Genomic DNA, 21370 nt, shown 5'->3' on the forward strand with positions numbered 1-21370 from the left:
GAAAATACTGACTGTGTGTTTTCCGATTCTTTGCCATTTACACCACCAATCTTTTCTCTGCATGCCAGAACCCTAATGTTTCTCTCATGGTCACATCATTCTAGGGCAAGGGTTGGACAAAATCACACAGTACCATAAACTTTAACAAAATAGTATTTCTTTCTCCTAGAGCAACCCAAACTGTTGGAAGTCGGAGTCCACAATGCAGTGGTTCTGCTGGCATGTGCCAGGGAAGATGAGCCTGGGATTTCTGTGCCTCTTTCTGGTTTGCAACACAGGTAAGGACAGCACAGCTTTGGTGCTCCCCAGGGAATAACCCCAGTGTCTCTTTCCCAATGGCTCCCGTAGCCCCATTCCCACATCTGTGTCAGGCTTGTTTCTTCCAACCTGTAGGCAAAGCTGATGGGCTGGATCTCCAGGGCCGGTGCCATGCAGCAGGACATACCAGATGATGGCAAAGGTTTACTCTTGGCTCCTACGCCATGAATCTGGAGTCCGAAGGGTTTATATGGAAAGAGAGAGAAGGATTAGAAGAGCTCTTACCACTTAGATTGTCAGTCCAAATTTAACTCATACTAAGTGGGAGTGGTTAATACAGCTGAGTAGCACCATATGAGGAGTCATGGTTTACAGACCATGGATTGTTCATAGGATATTTCCCCTTATGTAAAAAGAGAGAAGGAGAAAGGGAAATGTATCCGGGATTGTCTTCTGTGCAAGGCATAGATTTTTGTATGACTAAGGACACAAGCACTCAGGTTTTACTGTAGCAGGTACAAACAGGCAGATCATGCAGTCACATCTCCTCTTCCTTCTGCTGCTTACAGTCCTACAGATTTCCTCTTGATGAAAAGGAAGCTGAACCCAGGTTTCCTACTCCCTGGTGAGAGCTCTGCCTGTTAGGTTGTAACACAGAGCAGGACATCACCACTGCTGCAGTGAGCCCTCCTCACTACCAGTTCCCAGGAAAGGACTTCTTTCTCAGGAGCTTGGATGGACTAAGAAGCTGAAGCTTTAGACAGGCAGGGGAGTTTAGTATTTGCTAGCACTGGCTCATTTGGGCAACAAAGGACAACGAAGCTGGTGAAGGGTCTAGAGCACAAGTCTTACGAGGAGTAGCTGGGTGAACTGGGTTTTTTTAGCCTGGAGAAAAGGAGGCTGAGGGGAGACCTGATCGCTCTCTACAGCTACCTGAAAGGAGGTTGTAGCCAGGTGGGTGTTGGTCTCTTCTCCCAAGTAATAAGTGATAGGACAAGAGGAAATGGCCTCAAGTTGGACCAGGGGAGGTTTAGACTGGATATAAATTTCTTCACTGAAAGGGTTGTCAAGCACTGGAACAGGCTGCCCAGGGAAGTGGTTGGGTCAACATCCTGCAGGTATTTAAAGGAAAAGTAGACATGGCACTTAGGAACACAGTTTAGTGTGGACTTGGTAGTGTTTGGTTTACAGTTGTACTTGATCATAAGGGTCTTTTCCAACCTAAATGATTCTATGATTCTATGATTCTACAATTCTACGATTTGGGGAGCCTTCTGGAGGCACTCAGCTCTCCACTGGTTGGATGGGGAGCCTAAGCACCAAAACCCTGCACTTCAACTTGTCCTGCAATGTCTAAGTCACTGCTCTGCACCTTGCCCTTGTTAGTCACTGCGGGAATCCCAGGAAGCAAGTCCAATCTCCTGAGCCTCGCTCCACAGCACTTGAGAACAGTGCTCAACTGAATGACTGCTCTGAACAAACATGAACTCAGCCTGTGAAGATTTGTTTAGATTTGGCCTTACCATACTACGTACCTTGCAGACAATGTTGTGTGCAAGCCTAGTGCAGACATCTACAACAGTTTGCTACTATTTTTTTCTTTTTGATTCTTGAGTTATGAGGGCAAGCTCTGATATTTAATCTGTTGTGGGGTGTTTTTTTTTTTCTTTAGCTGGCAGCTAAAGGACCTGGCAAGTCCTTTAGGACTTCCTTATTCTTAGGCACCTGATCAGCTGCTGCTGTGGATACTCGGTACCCGGCTTTGCAGTGCTGATGTCCATTGCTTTCTGAGCTATAATGAATGAGAACAGCAAAGCAACCCAGGCAGAGAGCTCAACAGAGAGTTGCTTGGTAGCCCAACAGGGAAAACTGTTTCTCAGTCTCTTTCTTCACTTCACAGCTTCATGCATAAGAAGAGAACATAAGAGAGAGAAGCAACTGGCAGTGCTGGCTACTGCAGGTAACAAGCAGCACATCAGGAGACCCAGTGGGGGTGGGAGTTAGTGGGAGTGGGGGATGTTGTGCTGGACACGGAGGTGGTGCCAGATGGGCCCTTCTCTTCCAGAGTCTGTGAGCCCCAACTCATCACTGCTGCAAGGGCTCCTCACCCAGCACAGGGCTTACTCAGGTCCCTGTCCAGTTTACCCTCCATCCTTCCAGAAATCTAAAATGCTGTTTTCTCTTTTTCCTTTCTCTTCATCCCAGTTCTCCATTCCCTTTTGTTTTCCCTTTCCTCTCTTCTACTCTGTGGACAAGCCCTGCTTCCAGCCCTGGGGTGCAGCTTGGTTTCAAATTGGTTAAAAATGATACTGATGTCATTGGAAAATTACATTTCTCCTCAAACTCGATTTTGTTCTCGTCTCGGCTTTCTGTGCTTCTTTTTCCATCCTGCTCTGTTTTTTCTCTCTCTGTCATGCAGACACAGACCTTCCTCCTCGCACACACACAGAGACACCATACTGCTCTGCTCCTGCATGACTTTGTGAGAGGGAAGCAAAAGAACATCTTTGGAATTTTTGACTTGGAAAAAAAAATAAGGAAGATCAACAAAAAGCAAACGTTAAAATAAAAAGTGTGATTTGGCTACAGTCAATTTATTCTGTCGTAGCAGTACAGCCATCAAGGTAGCTGAAAAAAAAATTTAAAAAAAATCTCTTATTTTCATCCTAGCTCCGTGCTGCATTGGGAAAGGGGGAACATTTCCTAGGTCCTTTGTCTTTCATTTGTGATTTGCAAAGAGGGATCTGCTGCAATTTTGACAGTGACTACCCATTGCCCAGCACGAGAGGGCACCAAAACTTCAGGACTGGCTCTGGTCCTGGCAGCCTGCTCAGGGCATGCTCAAGGGGGTAGGCAACAGAGAGCCCCACCTAAATTTTGGCCTACCATTGCACAGCCCATTTCATCTTGCTATTTTTCAGACTCCTCTCTGGACTCCCAGCATCTTTATTTTCTCACCACAGGTTTTTCAGTGCACTCCAATGCATAATCTCATGTTATTTTTCCCATTCTGGAAGATTTTTGCCCTATGTAAGCAGAAGATTAACAGCCATCTCCTTGCACCCTCATGCAGCCAGCTGCTCAGAGACGCCTTCTTTTTCAGAGCTGCCTGCGAAGTCGGTGGATCTGGCTGCTATTAACCTGACAGAGCTGGTGAACGACATGCTGAACACAGCGCTCAGAGGTACCGTGGCGAGGCCGGGCAGGTCGCACAGGCTGTCAGCCCCGCGGTCAGTGAGATAAAGGACTAACGGCGTTAGCAGGAGAAGCCATAAATGCATGCCGCCTGCCTCCAGAATTGATTCTAGGAGCACGTTACTCTTGCGCATTTATAATGCAGATAGCTCTCTGCCCCAAAGAATTGAGAAATTAGTGTGTGTTTATACATAGACACAACATAATTACTTATGGGATACCTTTAGAAAGCACTTTCTAATCCAGTGCAGATTTTTTTTTTAAAAGAAAAAAAAATAATACAAATGATCCTTCCCTCGGTGGAAATGAGAAAGAATTGAGTCTCAGGCAGCTGAATAGTATCAGCACCTCAGGGGTCATTTAGAAATTAACTGAGCAGAGTCAAAACATGCTGTTCTCATAATTTGTTCCAACCACTAATAGCATAGGCATGTGTTTCTGCAGGTACCAAAAAACTCTTCTCTTTGCTGAGCGTCACGTCTTACAGCTCATTTGCCTTCCACAAAGTGTCTGTCACCATTTATAACAGTGAGTGCCTCGGCGCTTTGCTCCATGCAGGAGCGTTTTCTTTCACACAGCCTGTGCATCCAGATACTGATTTTTTCTCTGTCTCTCCCTACAGTTTCTAACGTGAAAAATGTTGACCCTGGCAAGTTCCCTATGCATTATTGCTACTGTTTGAACAATGTGACAAATGACTTGACAGGTGGGTACACAAGAGAGGTTGGCAATTGCTTATGCTTAAGTTGAATTATTTCCTTTGGAGCCGAAAGCTGTAGCCTGGATTCTGCAGACTTCATACGTATGAGTAGCACCGCCACACTGAGGTCAACAGCCATTACTTACAACGAGTGGCTGCTCTCAACCTTGGGGGAGACTCGATGAGCTCAGTCTCAGATGGCTGCACCCAGATGGCCATCAGTCAAGTGACTGGTGTGGTTTACCCAGTGGAAAGACCTCCTTTTCCTCCCTGGAATACAAAGAGCAGTGCAGGAAAGACAACCCGGCAATAAGTATATAGCCACTGTTGCTCTCCTAGGATAACCCACAGGAGGTGAACATGGGGTTCTTTGCACCAATAGACTCCAATAACTTCAGTGAGCCTGACAGGACTGAAAAGCAAGGATTAACCTCTTCATAGAACTGGTTAACGGAGTGTAGAATGCTGTTGGGCAAATCCTTGACCTATAATCCTCATTCACATCCCTGATCTCACGGTGTTTGACGTTCCAGGAGGGATCTGAGTACTCTAATTCTATGGCTGGTCAATGTAAGATATCAAGAGTAGCTCAGCAGCTAGGGACCAGAACCCATACCTTCTAAGCTGCATGTGATGACCACACACATGAGCCACAATGGCTTTCATGGCTTTTTCTGGACCCACACATCTCACAAGCATTATTGCATAATGACCCAGTCTGCCTTGGAGGACAACAGAGAAACTTTAATCTTTCTGGCCCAAATCCAGAATATCTTGGTGATTAGAGCATCCTCCCAAGCAGGAGAAATTGAGTGCCCAACACAGGGCTCATGTCTGTCACTCTTTAAGTGGGAACACTGATCTGTTACTGCTAGAACCTATTCTGAAAGATTCATAACACCACCACCACTACCCATTTTTTTAGCTGACGACAACATCATTGGTATGTCTGAAGTAGACCCTAGAGGAGACAATCAGATGCTTCCTGGAAGGTCCTACATGGCAGATAGGCAGTTAGTGCAGGCAAAGCCTACGGGCTTTGGTTCTCCTTTTATGTTTAAGCAGACTAAGTAGAGTGTTACTTTAAATTGTTCTCTTAAACAGATAAATTCTATTTAAGTTTACTTTTTGACACATTGGTGCTATTTTCATAGAATGGTTTGGGTTGGAAGGGACCTCAAAGATCATGTAGTTCCAACCCCCCTGCCATGGATATAATCTTTGAAATATACTTCTGCAGAATATTCCAGTGGCTTCCTAAGTCCACTCCCATTCAGCAAACCTTTTAAACTTTAAAAAATTTCAAGAGTTGTCACATACAAGCATATATCCCAAATATGTTAACATATAAAATGATTTTTTGACTTAGCATAGATGATAGAATATGTTTTCAATCATAAACTTTCTCTATTTTGTTGTCTAGATTTTACAGCTTTACTTGTTGATATTATTGGAAACTCCACCAGTTATCTCACAGAAATTTTCAAATCCACGTCTATTCTCCCAGGTTTGCAATTCTTTTCAATACTTATCATTGTCTTATTGGTCTGATTTACTCCTGGCATGGAAGCAAGCGTAGAAATGTGATTAAAAATGCTGCTTTTACTCAGCAGCATTTTTCTTGCAAAGCATGGACTGCATCTGTAAACAAAGTCTTCTTAGAGAACAAGATACATATATAATGTGTGTATATATATAATATAGAGACATGCATTTTTCTATGAGCAGCTATGTTTTCTTTGAAAGTTTACTGAATTACTAGTAAATACTGGTATTTTGGGGAATTATGGTTCCCAAAGAATAATAATGGACCATATTATCTAAAGATTTTTTTTTCCCCACGTAAAAATGCTTGTAATTTAGAACTTTATTAGATAGAAGCATTTCCCCTGAAAATATTAGCATTTGTATTTGGTGCTGGTTCAAAGTTTTTGTCAAAAATTGGATCAGAAGGAAAATATTTGGCCAGCTGTAGTACCCACATACCATTTTGTGTTTGTGTTTTCAACTGTTTAAGATAATATCATATAATGAAAACTGGTAACAACGATCTCTTTTACATTTTTTTTTTTGCCTTTCAGGACGTCAGAGCAATGATTCAGATTGCATCTACATCTGTGTGATGACAGGGCAGACAGGTAAATGTTAAAACTATTCCACCCCAAAATGTTGCCCTATTTATTCTCAGTGATGACTTATGGTAGAAACAAGCCTTTCTTGATATTTGTAAGCATTTCTATTGCAGGGAGAAATCTGTCTGACTTTTGGGAAATGCTGGATAAGTCTCCTGTTATTAATTACACATTTTCCAGTAACACATCTTCTGACCTGGGTAAGTACATCCTGGGGAATAAAAGGAAACAGCAACAACAATGAAAACCATGTGCAGGTAGCACTTGCAATGAATACTCCATTCTCATAATGTAAAAATATTTTTTAAAATATCATTTTATATTTTATTACTATTTGCATATATTTATACATTATGGTATATTTTATTATTAGTCTGATAGATTATTATAGGTGTAATATAATATTTTTATTATAAATATAAGTTAAATGTACACACTTTTAAATTATTAGCTATGAGGTCTTCTAGTGGAGGAGTGAACAAAACCTCCTGGGATGGGAATTTTTACAGAATTCAGCACTGGACTGTGGAGGTTCCCTGATGCTCTTAATCGAAATGGGTACCTCCTTTAGCTCTCAGCGGAAATTATCTCCTACCTTCACGTGAGTTACCTTCAGAAAGGAGTTGAATATATTCAGCCAGTGCGCTGCACGGCTCCTCCATCCAAAACTGCTTTGCCAGGTTGAGCTGCAGTTCAGATTCTCACCTCTCATTTTCAATGCCTGATTTAACAAGGCAGACAGTGAAATCAGTGACAAGCTTACCTGTGCTGACAGCTCTAGGGTGTTTCAGTCCTTTAAAAGAAAAAGTAATCAAAAACACTTTGCCAAAAATTACTTTCATTTAAAAAGACTATTGTTGTTCCTTTTATACCAGAACCTGATTTTGCCTTTTTATCACACAATGCACGATGGATGGTGAGTGTACTAACCCTATCTTCTCTTACCTCAAAGATCCAGATTCATTTTTTTCAAGTTTCATGAAATTAAAGGAAGACCTAAACAAAACAGTGGATCCGTCGGCAGAACATGTGTGGACATTTAAAAGTGAGCAAATATGTCAGACCTATGTTTATATTCTTCTTGATTAACACCTTGATGAGTGATCAGGTACGTTTGCTGCACAGCACTGTGATGTTGAACTACAATTACAGGATAAGATAAAATTTTGTCCTAAACAGCAGAAGATCAGGTCAGTAATGCACTGAATAGCTGGTGAATAGAAAAACTATTGTAAAAAGCCTTTTTTATTTTTTTTCCCCATTTTGTTAGAAAAAGAAATTTTCTAAAGAGGCAAAGAAGAAAAAAAAAAAAAGATTTTTTTAACCACAAAAAAGATAGTTCAAACTGTTTCCTCTCCTTTCATATCGTAATTTTTTCTTTTTTTTTCTGTCTTTGACTTTATATGACGTTCAGTTGTGAGCATTTAAACATCTCATAAACTTCAGTGCGTTCAGCTTTGCCACAAGGCTACAAGACAGAAAAGTGCCAGTCTGCCTCATTTTGAAAGCAGAAAAGCAAATCTTCATACTTGCTTCCACATAGTAGGAGCAGAGATATTCAGAATTTTACTTCATACCTCCACATCACTGCAGCTGCATCTGTCTACAACAAAATTTCTACATTTTCCCTAGTCAGTCTGCTGTCTTTTTATACGCTCTTTTATTTTGCTCAACCGCATACCAACCTTTTTATCTCTTCCAGCCCGGAGTGTCACTCCTGCCACAAAATGTCATCAGCTCTCAAATTCCAGTATCCACCCTCCAGTACCTGCCTGCTCCCCTTCACATGGACAAGAGCTTTCATCCCTTTCCTCTGTAGTGAAGCAGTTTAGGAAATAAAAAATAGTTTATGTGAAGGAAAAAGAAAAGCCACTTTGCAGGAACATTTCAGTTTCTTCTTTTGTTCTTGCACATTAAAAAGTTCTTGGTTAAAATTACAAACGTTATTGGCACTCCCCATGTTTCCATATTTAAAATGAAACGGAGAGGTGGCCGCTCACCTGCCAGGGGAAGCACTCAAGGAGTAGATGGGATTTTTCTGGGTGTATTTTAGATACTGTTGTCCCCCAGTGTGTTACGGTCAGCACTGCCGTAGGGCACCAGCATCCACGGCGCGTTGCTGGTGCCCTCCCTCTGCCTCTCCTGCTTCTCCAGCTACCAGGGTCCCTGTTGCCCAGAAAGGGGAGGAAATCCCCACTACGACATTCCCACCATGGCCAAAGACGGCCGGAGTGAAAGGATCGGGGTTTCCATCACCACATGTGGACGCTTCCAGACCACGAGGGACGGCTGGACCCCCTCCGACTGTGTGGGGGGGCTCGGCCCCATGGCCAGCCCTGCAGCCCAGCCCCAGTGAGTACGGCGAGGGGGATGAACACCCGCTTTACCCCGCTAGCGTTGGGGTTTGGCCAAAAGCTGAAACCACATCTCTGAGGTTGAGGTTGGGAGGCCCTTCAGGGAGACCCACTCTCGGTCACTAGTGAGTCGATTTTTTTATTGTAGCAGTGCTAAATTCGGTTATAGGGCCCATCTGTAGTTTCATACCCTTTGGGGAAAAACTAAGCCTTGGTCCTCACAGACATCTGTGCCACCCAGGTCTTCACTCACGCTTTTCTCCAAACACAGTGAGCAGACTTGTGAAAAAGCAATATAGAGCTGCTTCTCTTAGTCTCCACTAAACATGCCTAAATCCTACCTTTCCCTAGCTCACAGACTTTTCAAGATCTATCAAAGTACAGCTTTGTCCTTCCTTTTTCATCCTGACATTTTTATGTGCCACTGGAAGTACTGGGTGAGGGACTCTGGCTGTTGAGCTGTCTCATATGTAGCAGTTTACAGCAGACAGATAAATAACCGATACCCTGGATGACACGGAGCGTGTCTCTTTCTGTTCCCATAGCTGATGGGTATGCATTTTGGATGCAGACCGTGTCTCCCCAAGAAACCAGCAAACTGATGCAAACAGAGCCAGGTGAGATTCATCTAGGATAATAACGAAGTGTGTCAGCCGGCACATTTACGAAATAGAAAATAATATATATAGAAATAGGTGACTGCGAATGTCTACGTAAGTATTTATTATTGGTCTGTGACTTCAGCATATTTTTTCCCCTTTTATTGTTTCAATCAACCTTCCTTTATTTCTTTTCCTGTTAAGATGTCAAGGCAACTTATATTCTTTTCCCTCCTTCAGATTTGCCTTCCTCAGTACTGTCTATGCCACCTCACGGGCCTGGTGTGACACTGAAACTTTACTCAGCTACCAGTAAGTAGCTACAGCTCATGCAGCAAAAATAGTAGTGTGTTTGAAAGTATATCAATATGCATTTTTTCGCAGGCAGACACAACATACGTCTTTAATTTACATTATATCTTATGTATGTAAAACACCCAAAATATATAAGGGATTGCTTCCATTTTTTTTGTGCATATTCACAATCACACATTAAAAACATAAATTATACTATGATGATAGAATTAGCATGTGTAGTCTGTGTATCAGCTTGAACATGGATTGGTTGTTGGAGAATCTTAAAATTAATTTATTTTAAAAGAAAGTATAATGCTTTAAATGTCCCTATTGGTAGAAATAAAATTATTAATTCAATCCATGCCACATGAACTATCCAGAATTGCCCTGAATTTACAATACTGCAAACTTCTTCAGCTAAAGAAGGATCATTATCAACTAGATTTTTAGAAAAGCTCAATTCTTCCTTTTAAGTTAGAAAATTAAGAGCTCAGCGTGATAAATATACCATGATGTGCCACTCCACTTATAAGTATCATATACTCATGTTGGCAATAAAATTATATTTACATGTAAGTATTTAGTAAGATGTTATATGCTTTGAAAAACTGGACCTGATTCAATGCCAGGAAGGGAATCTGAACTCTGGAAGGGTCCAGCACCCACTTTGGATGCTGAGCTTGTGTGTGTCTGAATCCAGGCTACTTGCTCCCGAATTTGCAAAGGAGGAGCAGAGCTCAGGAGTACAATGGGAATAAATCTCAGCCACAAATCCCTGTCTTGGGGACTGAAGACAACTAGTTCAACTCAAGGTACCAGCATCATGGACACCTTAAACTAGGTAAAACGCACTCCATCCTGTAGACATCTTTAGTACCCTCGGGGTCCTTCCACTCCCAGTCTGGTGTTCTTGCTTCCAGTGGTCACACTGGAAACCAAGCCACTTGGCCAGCTTGAGCAGCAGACAAGGTGCAGCTGAAGTTGCATGTGTGTCTCAGTTCCTGATTAAATGCTCCCCATTAACCTGATAGTTAAGGAAGTAAATTTGAGGGATACATTGGTGTATATGTTCCAGCACTGATACTAACATGGAAAGCACATCAGTATTATTATGATTGCATGTTGCTGTTGTATTTGGAGGGAAAATCCAGACTGCCTGCTCTGGGATCCAGACAAAATCTACGTGCCTAAGTCTATCTGCTGTTCAGTGCAGCATAATCTTTTTAGGGAGGGAAGATAAATTAGGTAGCTAGCACTGAGGTTGGTGTGAAAACTCTTGTACTGCATGAAGCTGGGGCAATGCCTGTGCTCAGCTCAAGACTAGAAAGGAAAAAAAATGGTCCCCAATTTTCCAGAATAAGCAGGTGGCTCAGTTCCAGGGTTTCCTGGCATTTGGACTACATCCTTCCAGTTTGATTGCTTAGAGCTGTGATGGAGCTATGAGCTCATGGGACGCTCTGCCAAGAGGCTGTCCTTGGCCTCCTCGTCGAAGTTGACTCTGCTGCTACCACAAATGAGTGGGAACACGAGTCTTGCTGGGTGCTCAGGACTACCAGACGGAATTTTGGAACTCTGTCCATCAACTGCTTGTGTTTCTGTGTGGCAACTGTCTAATAGAAGCATAGACTCTGGGTAGTATAAAGATAATATATCGGACTAAATTGCAGGGGGGTTCAGTATCATTTGGATTTGATATTATAGATAAAACCAGAGGAGTCCAAAGAACTAAAATGCCAGTTAAATAATACTTTTTCAAAGGTCTCTTTGGACATCTAGGAAATAGAACAAAAAATGTTGGTAATACGAGCAAATAAAGGCCAGAAAATTCTGAAGGATGGTAGGCGAGGAGAGCAGAGAGGCATGCTGATTATATGGCTTGTGATGGACACCATTCTGGTGTTGTCAAAGGAAATTGCAGGTCTTTGATACGGATTCCCAATAAATGTAACAGGGAAAACTGCTGCTGATATTTAGCCTGTCAAAACTGTAGAGGCAGAGTGAAAAACTGAGCATCACCAGCAGGTTTCTGCACAAAGGAAATCTGCAGCCTTGTGGTCCTTCTCTGCTAGTGGAGCTCACCCAGAGCATTGGGGTGCAGCCAGCTCCCTGGCTCCATACAGGCAACCCTCAGGTCTTCATTTTAGGATTAGTTGGAGGCTTAAAATCCAAGTTCTGGCCTAGAGTCCCTGATAATCTCACCATTTCTAATGATATTTTGAATATTGACTTCTCTCAGCTAATCGCTGAATTCCAAAACTACTTGTAAAGAGTTTTTTGGAGGACTAAACATATTTGAGTCAGAGACAGAGTTTCTTTCACAAATCTTCAATGTTTCTGTCACTGGGAATAATCACATAGTAGGTGAGCAGTAGTATCTTACAGTTTTGGTGTAATTTGCTTTTTACCTTGGTTTTCCTGTAGTTGCCTATTGCAGCAATCCATGACCAGGATCCTGTTATTTTTTGTAGCTTTTGCTGATTCTGGTTTTTCATAGTTCACAGTCCCATTCTGGTTGGCTGAAGTTATCAGCATATGTTGGGTTGCTTGTCTTCATTTTTTTTTTTCTTTTTTAATTTTTTTTAACTCCTGCTATTAGAAAAGAAAGCATTTGAGAGCACAGTGACTGAGCAGGATATCCATTTTCAGAAGTAAATAATATTATGAGAGTTAAAAATACTGACCATGAAAAACAAAGTTTGACAGCAGCATCAAGAGATCATACAAAGTTCTGTGGAAAAGCAGTGTCAGGGAAGAGGGGGAGGAAGCTATTGTCTGGGAGGCCTGAGAACGTTGTATTAAGAAGCTATCTGCTGAGACCTGTTTCCAAGAAGACTCGCTGGTGCTGACCTAGGGAGCAGTTCTTGATGTAAGATGCTTTTCAAACCATGGAGATAGGAAGTCAAATATCCTTTTTTTATCTTTCTCTCATTTTACTTCTGTTTAAAGAGCTCAAAATACCAGAGTCCTCACCTTACCCCCATGACATACATTGGTCGCATGAAGAAAATGAGCCAATGTCATATCACATGAGTGTAGTCTGACTTCTTGACTCTCTTGATGGTGTGAAGAGAAGAATTTAAAATTTAAGGTTGTCTTATCTTGACTGGGAACAGAGGAATATGCTATGGTAATTCTCATCCATCAAAAATTCTGGACAAAACCAAAGTTGTCTGCATGTTGTGTTTGCTTTGGGTGAGTTTGACTTGAGGATTAAGTAACAGCTGCTGGAGTGAGTGATGGGACTTGTGGTGTGCACAGTCCAGAGTTTGTTCATGTGCCAACTGCTGCCTGGTGGGCAACACTATAGGCCCTGGAGAACCTGAGACTGGGAACCAGTCCATTTTGTAACGGCTGGGAAACATGGATTTCAATGAGGTCAGGGAATGGAGAGCCACTAAATGCTTCTCTATCAGAAACCATGATGACAGAGCCTGTCTACCTGTATGTATCAATGATGCATCTGGGGGAGTAAATAAAACAGTGGGATCGCAAAGCAATGAAGGGCATCCACAGTGCTCTGAAGACTGAAACATTATTCCAAGAAGTCATTTCTTAAATCACAAAAGTGGAAGCCAACTGATAAAATATGCAAGCGTGCATATTAGAGCATGCAGGGAGGGATATTCTAAGTCTGAATTATTCACAGTAGCCATAACATTGCTTTTCACTGGCAGCAAAATTTAATCTCAATGTCAGAGAGATGTGATATTGAGTTAATAACAGAAAACTCTGTTTACTGCAGCAAGAATTGGTCACTTATCTGCCTGTGACAGTAACGTGGTAATTTCAAATAGACAAGCAAAGATCTGCGCTGGGACCTGTGGTTCCTGCATTTTCTGGCCTCTTTTGAATGACTTGATTTCTAAGGAAATAAAAGTCTTAGAAAAGAAAGTTCTGAAATAAATTCCTACTTTCAATTCTTTTTTTTAATTTCAATCCAAATCTGCAGGAATTTATGAACTGAATAAAAAAATACATTTCACAGTAGAAATTTATTACAGAAGAGTTATAAAACATTACTATGAAGCACTGAAAATTTTAATTTCAACATGAGCGTACTATCCAATCCAAATAAAATTAAATACAACATTAATTGAAAGAGAATTTCAGCTTTAAATAAATATAGTATTATGTAAATACAGCATTAATTTAAAATTAAGCGATTGTCAAAAATGAAAACCAAAGCAATTTGTTTAACTTTCAGCTTTTTAATTTGACTTCTCTTTCCCACATAGATGAATCCAAATTGAAATTGCAGTCATTCAATTTACATTTAGATAAAGCTGAATTTCTGCTGGCAAAACACATAGCTTGAGTAAAGCATTTAACACCTGTTGGGCAGGATTGCAAGTACCCACTTCGGTGGAGACTGAGATTTGTTGGATGGTGGCCTTTAACAAGTTTTAATTATTCATGGCAACTCTAACATTAATTTTCATGGACAATTTATATTAAAACCTCACTGCCTTATGCTCTGATGTTTGATTGTTAACATGAAAAGTGTTTATTAAAGCGAGAAATCTAATTTTTAATTGCCATCGAGTTGAAAAAAATCAAGGTGCGTCAAATGTTATGAAGTGGACAGAGCCTAATGACATTTATGCAAAGCTAAGATTAAGAGAAATGGGGATCCCTCTTGCCCATCCCTGACTAATTAAGCCTGAATTTGTGTAGTGCCTTTGATGCACAACTGGTTTTCAGAGGGGCCCTTGGGTTTGGGGGCTGCAAGTGTCTGCCCATTGCTCCTCCGTGGCTCTGCTACCTGGGGCGAGCGCTGGCAGAAGAGAAATAGTTTCCTAGCGATCTCTTTCAGATTGGCAGAGCCCATGAATGCCATTTTATATTAAACTTCTTGTCAGCACTAGATGACTCAACCTTATTTCAACAGAACTTCATTAGTCCAAATTTAACCTCCATAACCTCTCCTATCACATAACATAAGACGGCCCGAAGCTATAAAGCACGTGAGACATGTGAACCTGGAAATGCAATTACACTGTCTAAGGGGATTATACTCTGCAGGTACGGCACTTCATCTGCACATGGCCAAAGCCTGCTGCTACTTACACAGATGGAAAACCCAGCTGACAATCAGCCAGCCTTCGCTCTGCACATTCGGGCTCTTCTACCCCAATGGGTGCATGTGAGGGGGACACCGACATCGTGCAAAATGTGCCCTCTCACAGCCTCATCCCCGGTTATCTTTTCAGAGCCCCAGCGTGGCGTTTGCAGGGATGTCCCTTATTTTTCGGAGTGCTTCCCTTTGGAAGATTGCTGAATGGAGGGGGCAACGCGATGTGTGTGCATGCAGCTCCCCAGCCAGCTGTGAGGCGCTGCAGGGCAGGTGGCTTCGCTGCAGCGACCCAAAGTGTGCCCTCACACACAGCATCTCCTCTGCAGAGCACGGTTATTAAATCTGCAAAGGAGAGGTGGTTACACACCTATTTTAGCCATGCCCCAGTAGCTTTTCAGCATACTGTAGATGTTGTATGTTTTTTTTTTCCTAGCAAGTCCTTTGATTCTGACCCATCATAACACAACTGTTAGCTAAGGTGCAAGATGATGTGTGACAGGTAATGGTCTGGAGAAAACAAGACTATGACAAATGTTAGGTTTTTCTCTTAATACGATGAAGAAAAGCCCTGAAAACAGCTTTAATTTTGCCTTACCTTTTCTCAATTTTCCCCATTTTCACCTTGCCTTCTCTTCTCTTTTCTATAACAGAAAGGGAGCCTGAAGAAAGATTTTATTTTACACTGAAAAACCACATAGCAATTCAGGATTTCGTTATAAGCTGCTGTCACCTATTCTGTAGTATTGCTTTTTCTGCAGTCTGGCACAGCTGCATTTGCTGGTGGGATGAAATGTTTGGTGTGCAAGTGTTTATCTCTTGCTGCTAGCTGCAGAAGCTTCAATGAAGAGAGTAAACTAGATATTTTCCTTTTAGTTGGCTCAAGGGAGGAGAAGAGGGAATCCATCCCTGCATTTTTCTTAAATTAGAATAATATAATAATGGTCACTTGAAGGAAGAAACACTGATTAACCAGCTGTCTCCTAGCAAACAAATAGCAAAATGGAGACATTATTCCTACCTTCTCAGTGCAGGCAAAAATTGACTTTTTCTACTCCAGTTACTTGTAAGTTTTCATGAAACCTGTAGGAATGTATTTATCCAGAGGATCTTTACCCATCCCTAAAAATTGGGCTGAAATTAGCTGATTATTCAAGTCACTGGAAGCAAGAAGGGGAAAACTGACAGATGGAGAGATGGACAGGGAGAAAGCCATAACCTCTGCATAAATCATGTTTATTTTGTTAATGAGGCTAAAAAAGGTGATGGAGAGAGCAGTGAGAGTCTGTTTGTTTATTAGCTCAGTTGTATTTAATCTAGTATTCAGATTTAGAGGGTGGGTGTAGGGAAGCATGCGGAATTGGAAGTGAATTTTTCATTAAAGTAGCATATACATATAGAAAATGTGAAATACAATAAGTGTACGGTGCTGTTCTTTGTCTTGCTGTTTTGCACTGTGGAAAACTGATGCTTCAGTGGCAGCTGAACCTCCACCTAAACAGGTAACAATAAGTACGTTCCATCTTTAGAGTTGTTCCTTACGTTTGTGATAAAGAAAAGCACCGTGGTTTTCAGTAACTAACCAGTAATGATAAATGATCATAAATTGAACAGGGTATGTGTGCTTTCGCTCAAGCAACTGCCAGGCGGTATATGGTTTTCTTGTCAATTATCTGCCTCACTCACATTTGATTTTAAGATACCTACATGAGCTCATTAATCTACATGTTTCAAGAAATTTAATGGGACGAGTATTTGAACTAGTTTGGGGTTGCATTTTTTCCTAGGGTGTCCACAGGCGATCCTCAAAGAGTCCCGTGTGACCTCGCCTCCTGTCACTCTTCTAGTGCAAAGGATCAGTCCCTGTGTGATGGAGCTGTGTAGGTTTTTTCAGCTCTGCCTCTGTGTTGGCCAGAGAAGATATTCCAGAAAGGAAGCCATGAGGTAAAACCCGGCACTAGTTTCTTTCTCTCTCTCTCTCTCTGCTTAAAATACTCCATCGGGCTTTTTTCAGGTGACGATTTGCAATCACCAATGCTTATTTTTGTGAGTCCGTGGCTACCGGCTGAGACCCAAATGGGTCCCCAGTGCACCGATCAATACCTGATCTGGCTTCCAGTACTCAAACTAAGTGACTAAAGCTCAGCTGAATTTTTCCAAATATCCAATGACATCATTGAGGTCAGACTGTAGCTTTTTATTTCCATATTCAGTATTAGCAGTATGATATATGCATTCAGCTGCGCTTCTGAAAGATAACAAGCCACTCTTCTCCTGACTTTAACTACACCTTTAGGTACTGTGTTGAATACTATTCCTGGTTCTTGAAAAATGCAATTTATGTCTGTGAAAGAGTCAAAAGAGTTGCTTACTCCCACAGTAAGTATATTTTCTCTTTATACCTCTACGTACCTTATTATGAAGGTATAACAAAAAGGTTTAGATATCCACAGAGTATTTGCTGTCTTTCATCAGATAGCTGTTTTATCTGGTAAAGATTTTTTTTAAGGGATTAAAAAAAGATTATTTAACCTTCATGTATGTGTTTAATATTTTCCTTGTAAAACCTCTTCTGACAACAGTTTTCTTGTGTTCTTCCAGCATTAAAACAAAAATGCCTTAAAAACATCTGTACGTTGATCTAGACCACCAAGGAATTTTACTGGAAATTGGAAGATTGCGGCAGTTTTAGTTGTCTCTCTCATTTCTCACTGTAAAAGTCAGGATGCGACATGTTATTGGCAAACATCTGTAACAAGACAAGCTATTAACCAGATGTTAACCTAGAAATGTGTCTTTCTCCAAGGCATTGTAAAAATAATGTGTAAAACCAGATGTATTCTATACAAGTGATGTAACTGCAATAAAACCATTAAAAGGCTTTTAAAAATTATATTTTATAAAGGATATTTATATGGTTGGCTAGTGAATGCAAATAGTTTATTCTAGTTTTATTTACAATTAAGATAAAGTAATCAAAATGAACAAATACAAAATAATTTAAAAGCAACCTGAAATACTGACAACAAGAAGGATTTTTCCTGGTATTAAGAACATGCGGATTATCCATTATTCCAAATCAAGAGCCTCCATTACTTCAGCAACTCATCTAGTGCAGAACTCGACCAAGGAAATGTTCACACCTCTCGTGCTCTCACTCTGTGATAAATTTGTGTGAGCTCACCAAGATCCATCTCCTTCCTTATATGTACCTCTGGTGAATTAAAAGCCAGTTCTAAAAAGGGAAAGAATAACCAACAAATTGCACAATCCTATATTTTGTTACACAGCAGCAATGTGATGCTACTCTCAACTCAAAGTACATCATCAAGCCATTAATATTTAAAAAAAAAAAAAAAAAGATTATTTGCACTACAGCTGGGACACATTGATGTTTCACTGAAAAAAAAAATTAAATATAATATATATTTATATATAAATTTCAACGTTGTGCCCAATAGCATGACAGAAGCATTTTTGTCTTATCAAAGATTAGAGTAGTACCAATTACAGTTGATATTGAAAGTTAGTCCAGGGGAAGAAACAGGAATGTTAATGCAATGAATGTATAAATCGGGAATATTAACATGGCCAAGGTACTGCAATGCTGTGGAGGGATCTCACTCTGCAGCACCTCTCCTCACTCAAGGCAGGATCAGCTCTGCTGTGAAGAGCTGGGTGAATTACATTGTTGTGCAATTGTTGCTTTTAAATCTCACAAAAACATCTTAAAGCCTGAAGACATGATTTAAAGCAAATAAATCTATATTGTTTCTTACATTTTTATCATTAAGTTTTATGAGAAATCAGGAAGAAGAACATGAAAACAAGAAAATAAGGGGAGAAAACAATTATTAAAGTCAGTTTGACTTTCTTGGATTTTTTAGGCTTGAATAAAAAGACAGTATTAAAAGAAAAATATTTTTGGAAAAGGCTTCCCTTTTAAAAGATTGTTTATTATTATTTTAGTTAATTTAAACAGCTCTGAGTTGCAGAATCATAGAACCATAGAACGGTTTGGGTTGGAAGGGACCTGAAAGATCATCTAGTTCCTTCCCTCCCTGCCATGGGCAGGGACACCCTCCACTAGACCAGGTTGCCCAAAGCCCCATCCAGCCTGGCCTTGAACACTTCCAGGGAGGGGGCATCCACAGCTTCCCTGGGCAACCTGTTCCAGTGCCTCACCACCCTCATAGTGAAGAACTTTTTCCTAAAATATCTAATGTAAATCTACCCTTTTTTAGTTTAAAGCCATTACCCCTTGTCCTATCACTCCATGCCCTTGTAAACAGTCCCTCACCATCTTCCTTGTAGACCTCCTTCAGGTACTGGAAGGCTGCTCTAAGGTCTCCCCGGATCCTTCTCTTCTCCAGGATGAACAATCCCAACTGTCTCAGTTTGTCTTCATAGGAGAGGTGCTCCAGCCCTCTGACCATCTTTGTGGCCTCCTCTGGATTCTCTCCAACAGCTCCATGTCCTTCTTATGTTGCAGGTCCAGAGCAGGGAAGGGACCTCAGGAGGTCATCTGATCCAACTCCCCTGCCCAGGCAGGGCCACCTAAAGCCAGTTGCCTAGGACCATGTCCAGATGCCTTTTGCAATGTCTCCAAAGGAGAAGAGTGGGAGGGACACTCAACAACCTGTCTGGGCAACCTGTGCCAGTTCTCGGTCATCCTCACAGTAAAAAAGTGTTTCCTGATGTTCAGAGGGAATCTCCTGTGTTTCAGTTTGTGCCTAATGCTGCTTGTCATGTCACTGGGCACCACTGAAAAGAGCCTGGCTCTATTGTCTTTGCATCCTCCCTTCAGGTATGTACAGAAGTTGATGAGATCCCCTTGAGCCTCTCTAGGTTGAAGAGTCCCAGCTCTCTCAGCCTCTCCTGATAGGACAGATGGTCTAGTCCCTTAATCATCTTCGTGGCTCTTCTTTGGACTGTCTCAAGTTTGTCCATGTCTGTCTCATACTGAAGAGCCCAGAACTGGACACAGTACTTCAGGTGTGGCCTCACCAGCGCCGAGTAGAAGTTTCATTTCTCCAGCCTGTTAAGGTCCCTCTGGATGGTAGCATGACCGTCTGGTGTATCAGCCACACCTCCTACTTCAGAGTCGTCTGCAAACTTGCTGATTGTACACTCTGCCCCAGCATCCAGATCATTAATGAAGATGTTACCAAGATTAGACTCAGTATTGTCACTGGCGTCCACCGCTAGTCACTGGCGTCCAACTAGACTTTACGTTGCAGACCACCACCCTCTGGACCCTGCCGTTCAGCCAGTTTTCAACCCACCTCACTGAACTCACCCAGCCCATACATCAACAGATTTTCTATGAAGATCTTATGGCAGACAATGTCAAAGGTCTTTCTGAAGACAATGTACTTCACAGGGCCTTGGAGCAGCCAAGCCTTTTGTTCATGTATTTTTACAATTCTCAATTTGTCAGACTTCTCACTTCTCCTTGCTAAAACTCAGTGGACAGTTTGCCTTTTTTGATGGCATCTTTGAAGGGTAGCTGTGTCTGACCTTGGCAGAAAGCACACCTTCCCAATGAGGAGAAGCCTTCCCAAAGCTCATTGACTCAACCTTCCCCTGGATTTCACTCAGCTTTGGATCAGAGCCACCATGGATAGACAAGAGCAGACTTCTCAGCCCTGAGGAATGCCAGTGTTTAAAGCTGTATAAATTTTCACTCAGCTTTCATCACTGAACACTACCTCTTGCTAAGCTATTAAAGCCATATTCACATACCCCAGAGATTTTGTGAGTGATTAATAACAATGAGATGATTGTTATTTAATTACAGCCAAGAGTATTAGGGAAAGTTACTATACAATGAATGCACCTGCAGAACAGACTTCTCAGTATAGATCCTTTACATGGCTGGAGCTATATTACTAAGATACACTGTGGACATAATGACCCTAAGGAATCTCATGGAAGGATTAATTAATAAATGTTGAAGTGTGTTTGATAAAGGAAGTGATCACATGGGTGGGGTATATATCCAAGTGGGTATAAATAACTTAGTACTGACTTTGTTGAAATCCATTTGTCCTCCATCCAACTGCTTTCAAATCATATCCCTCAAGGTAAGCCTTTCTAGATGTACTTTATAATACAGGCTTCAGGAAGAAAACAATGTAGAATAAGCTATTTGGGACTGTGGACTTGTAGACTAAAGTGTAGGTAAGAGATTTGGGATAGTAGATTACAGATATTTACAGCTGTTAGATTTATAACCTCACTTCTTGATGGCATATTACAAGAGTTTTTAATAGAAATGAATGCAGTGTTTGACCTTATACCTAGGGAAGCAGATAACCAACAGTAGATACATATTTGAAAACTCATAAATAAATGTTCATTTATTTGGCTGTAACAAACTCCATGCCTGACTGACTTAGAAAATAATTCTAAATATAGGGTAAACTGTGACTGTAGTTCAAAACCAATCTACTGTCTGTCATTTAATGAACACTAGTGCAAGGCTTTTAGCTCTTGAAGAATTCTTTATACATGTTTATGTAAGGGCAAGCACACCTAGAACTTGAAGATCTCCAAATAACATAGTGTTTATGGTTAGGAAAGTATATGATACATTAGATCAGTCTCAACACGGATTAGAGCAAATGTTTGACTACAAAGTGGGAGAGAGTGAAGCAAACTATTATAATGGATTGCAGAATAACTGGGTTCAATACAAGTAATCCCAGACTGTCTCTTCATTTACACAGCGTTTCACAGGATCTGCATTTAGACATATGGTG

At 41.2% G+C, this 21370-nt stretch overlaps 1 protein-coding gene across 1 annotated transcript; it reads left to right on the forward strand.

Annotated features, from left to right (window-relative positions):
• Window positions 1-202: 202 nt before the first annotated feature.
• Window positions 203-17251, forward strand: HHLA1 (HERV-H LTR-associating 1). Its single transcript, XM_054817927.1, has 15 exons — window positions 203-278; window positions 2159-2218; window positions 3362-3442; window positions 3898-3981; window positions 4076-4159; window positions 5577-5660; window positions 6235-6291; window positions 6399-6485; window positions 7238-7330; window positions 8440-8641; window positions 9162-9256; window positions 9479-9550; window positions 16394-16550; window positions 16903-16985; window positions 17208-17251. The coding sequence occupies exons 1-15, from the start codon at window positions 203-205 to the stop codon at window positions 17249-17251; spliced, it is 1359 nt and encodes a 452-aa protein (XP_054673902.1).
• The last annotated feature ends 4119 nt before the right edge of the window (window positions 17252-21370 follow it).

The sequence above is a fragment of the Grus americana genome, chromosome 2, assembly GCF_028858705.1.
Source record: "Grus americana isolate bGruAme1 chromosome 2, bGruAme1.mat, whole genome shotgun sequence".
NCBI lineage: Eukaryota > Metazoa > Chordata > Aves > Gruiformes > Gruidae > Grus > Grus americana.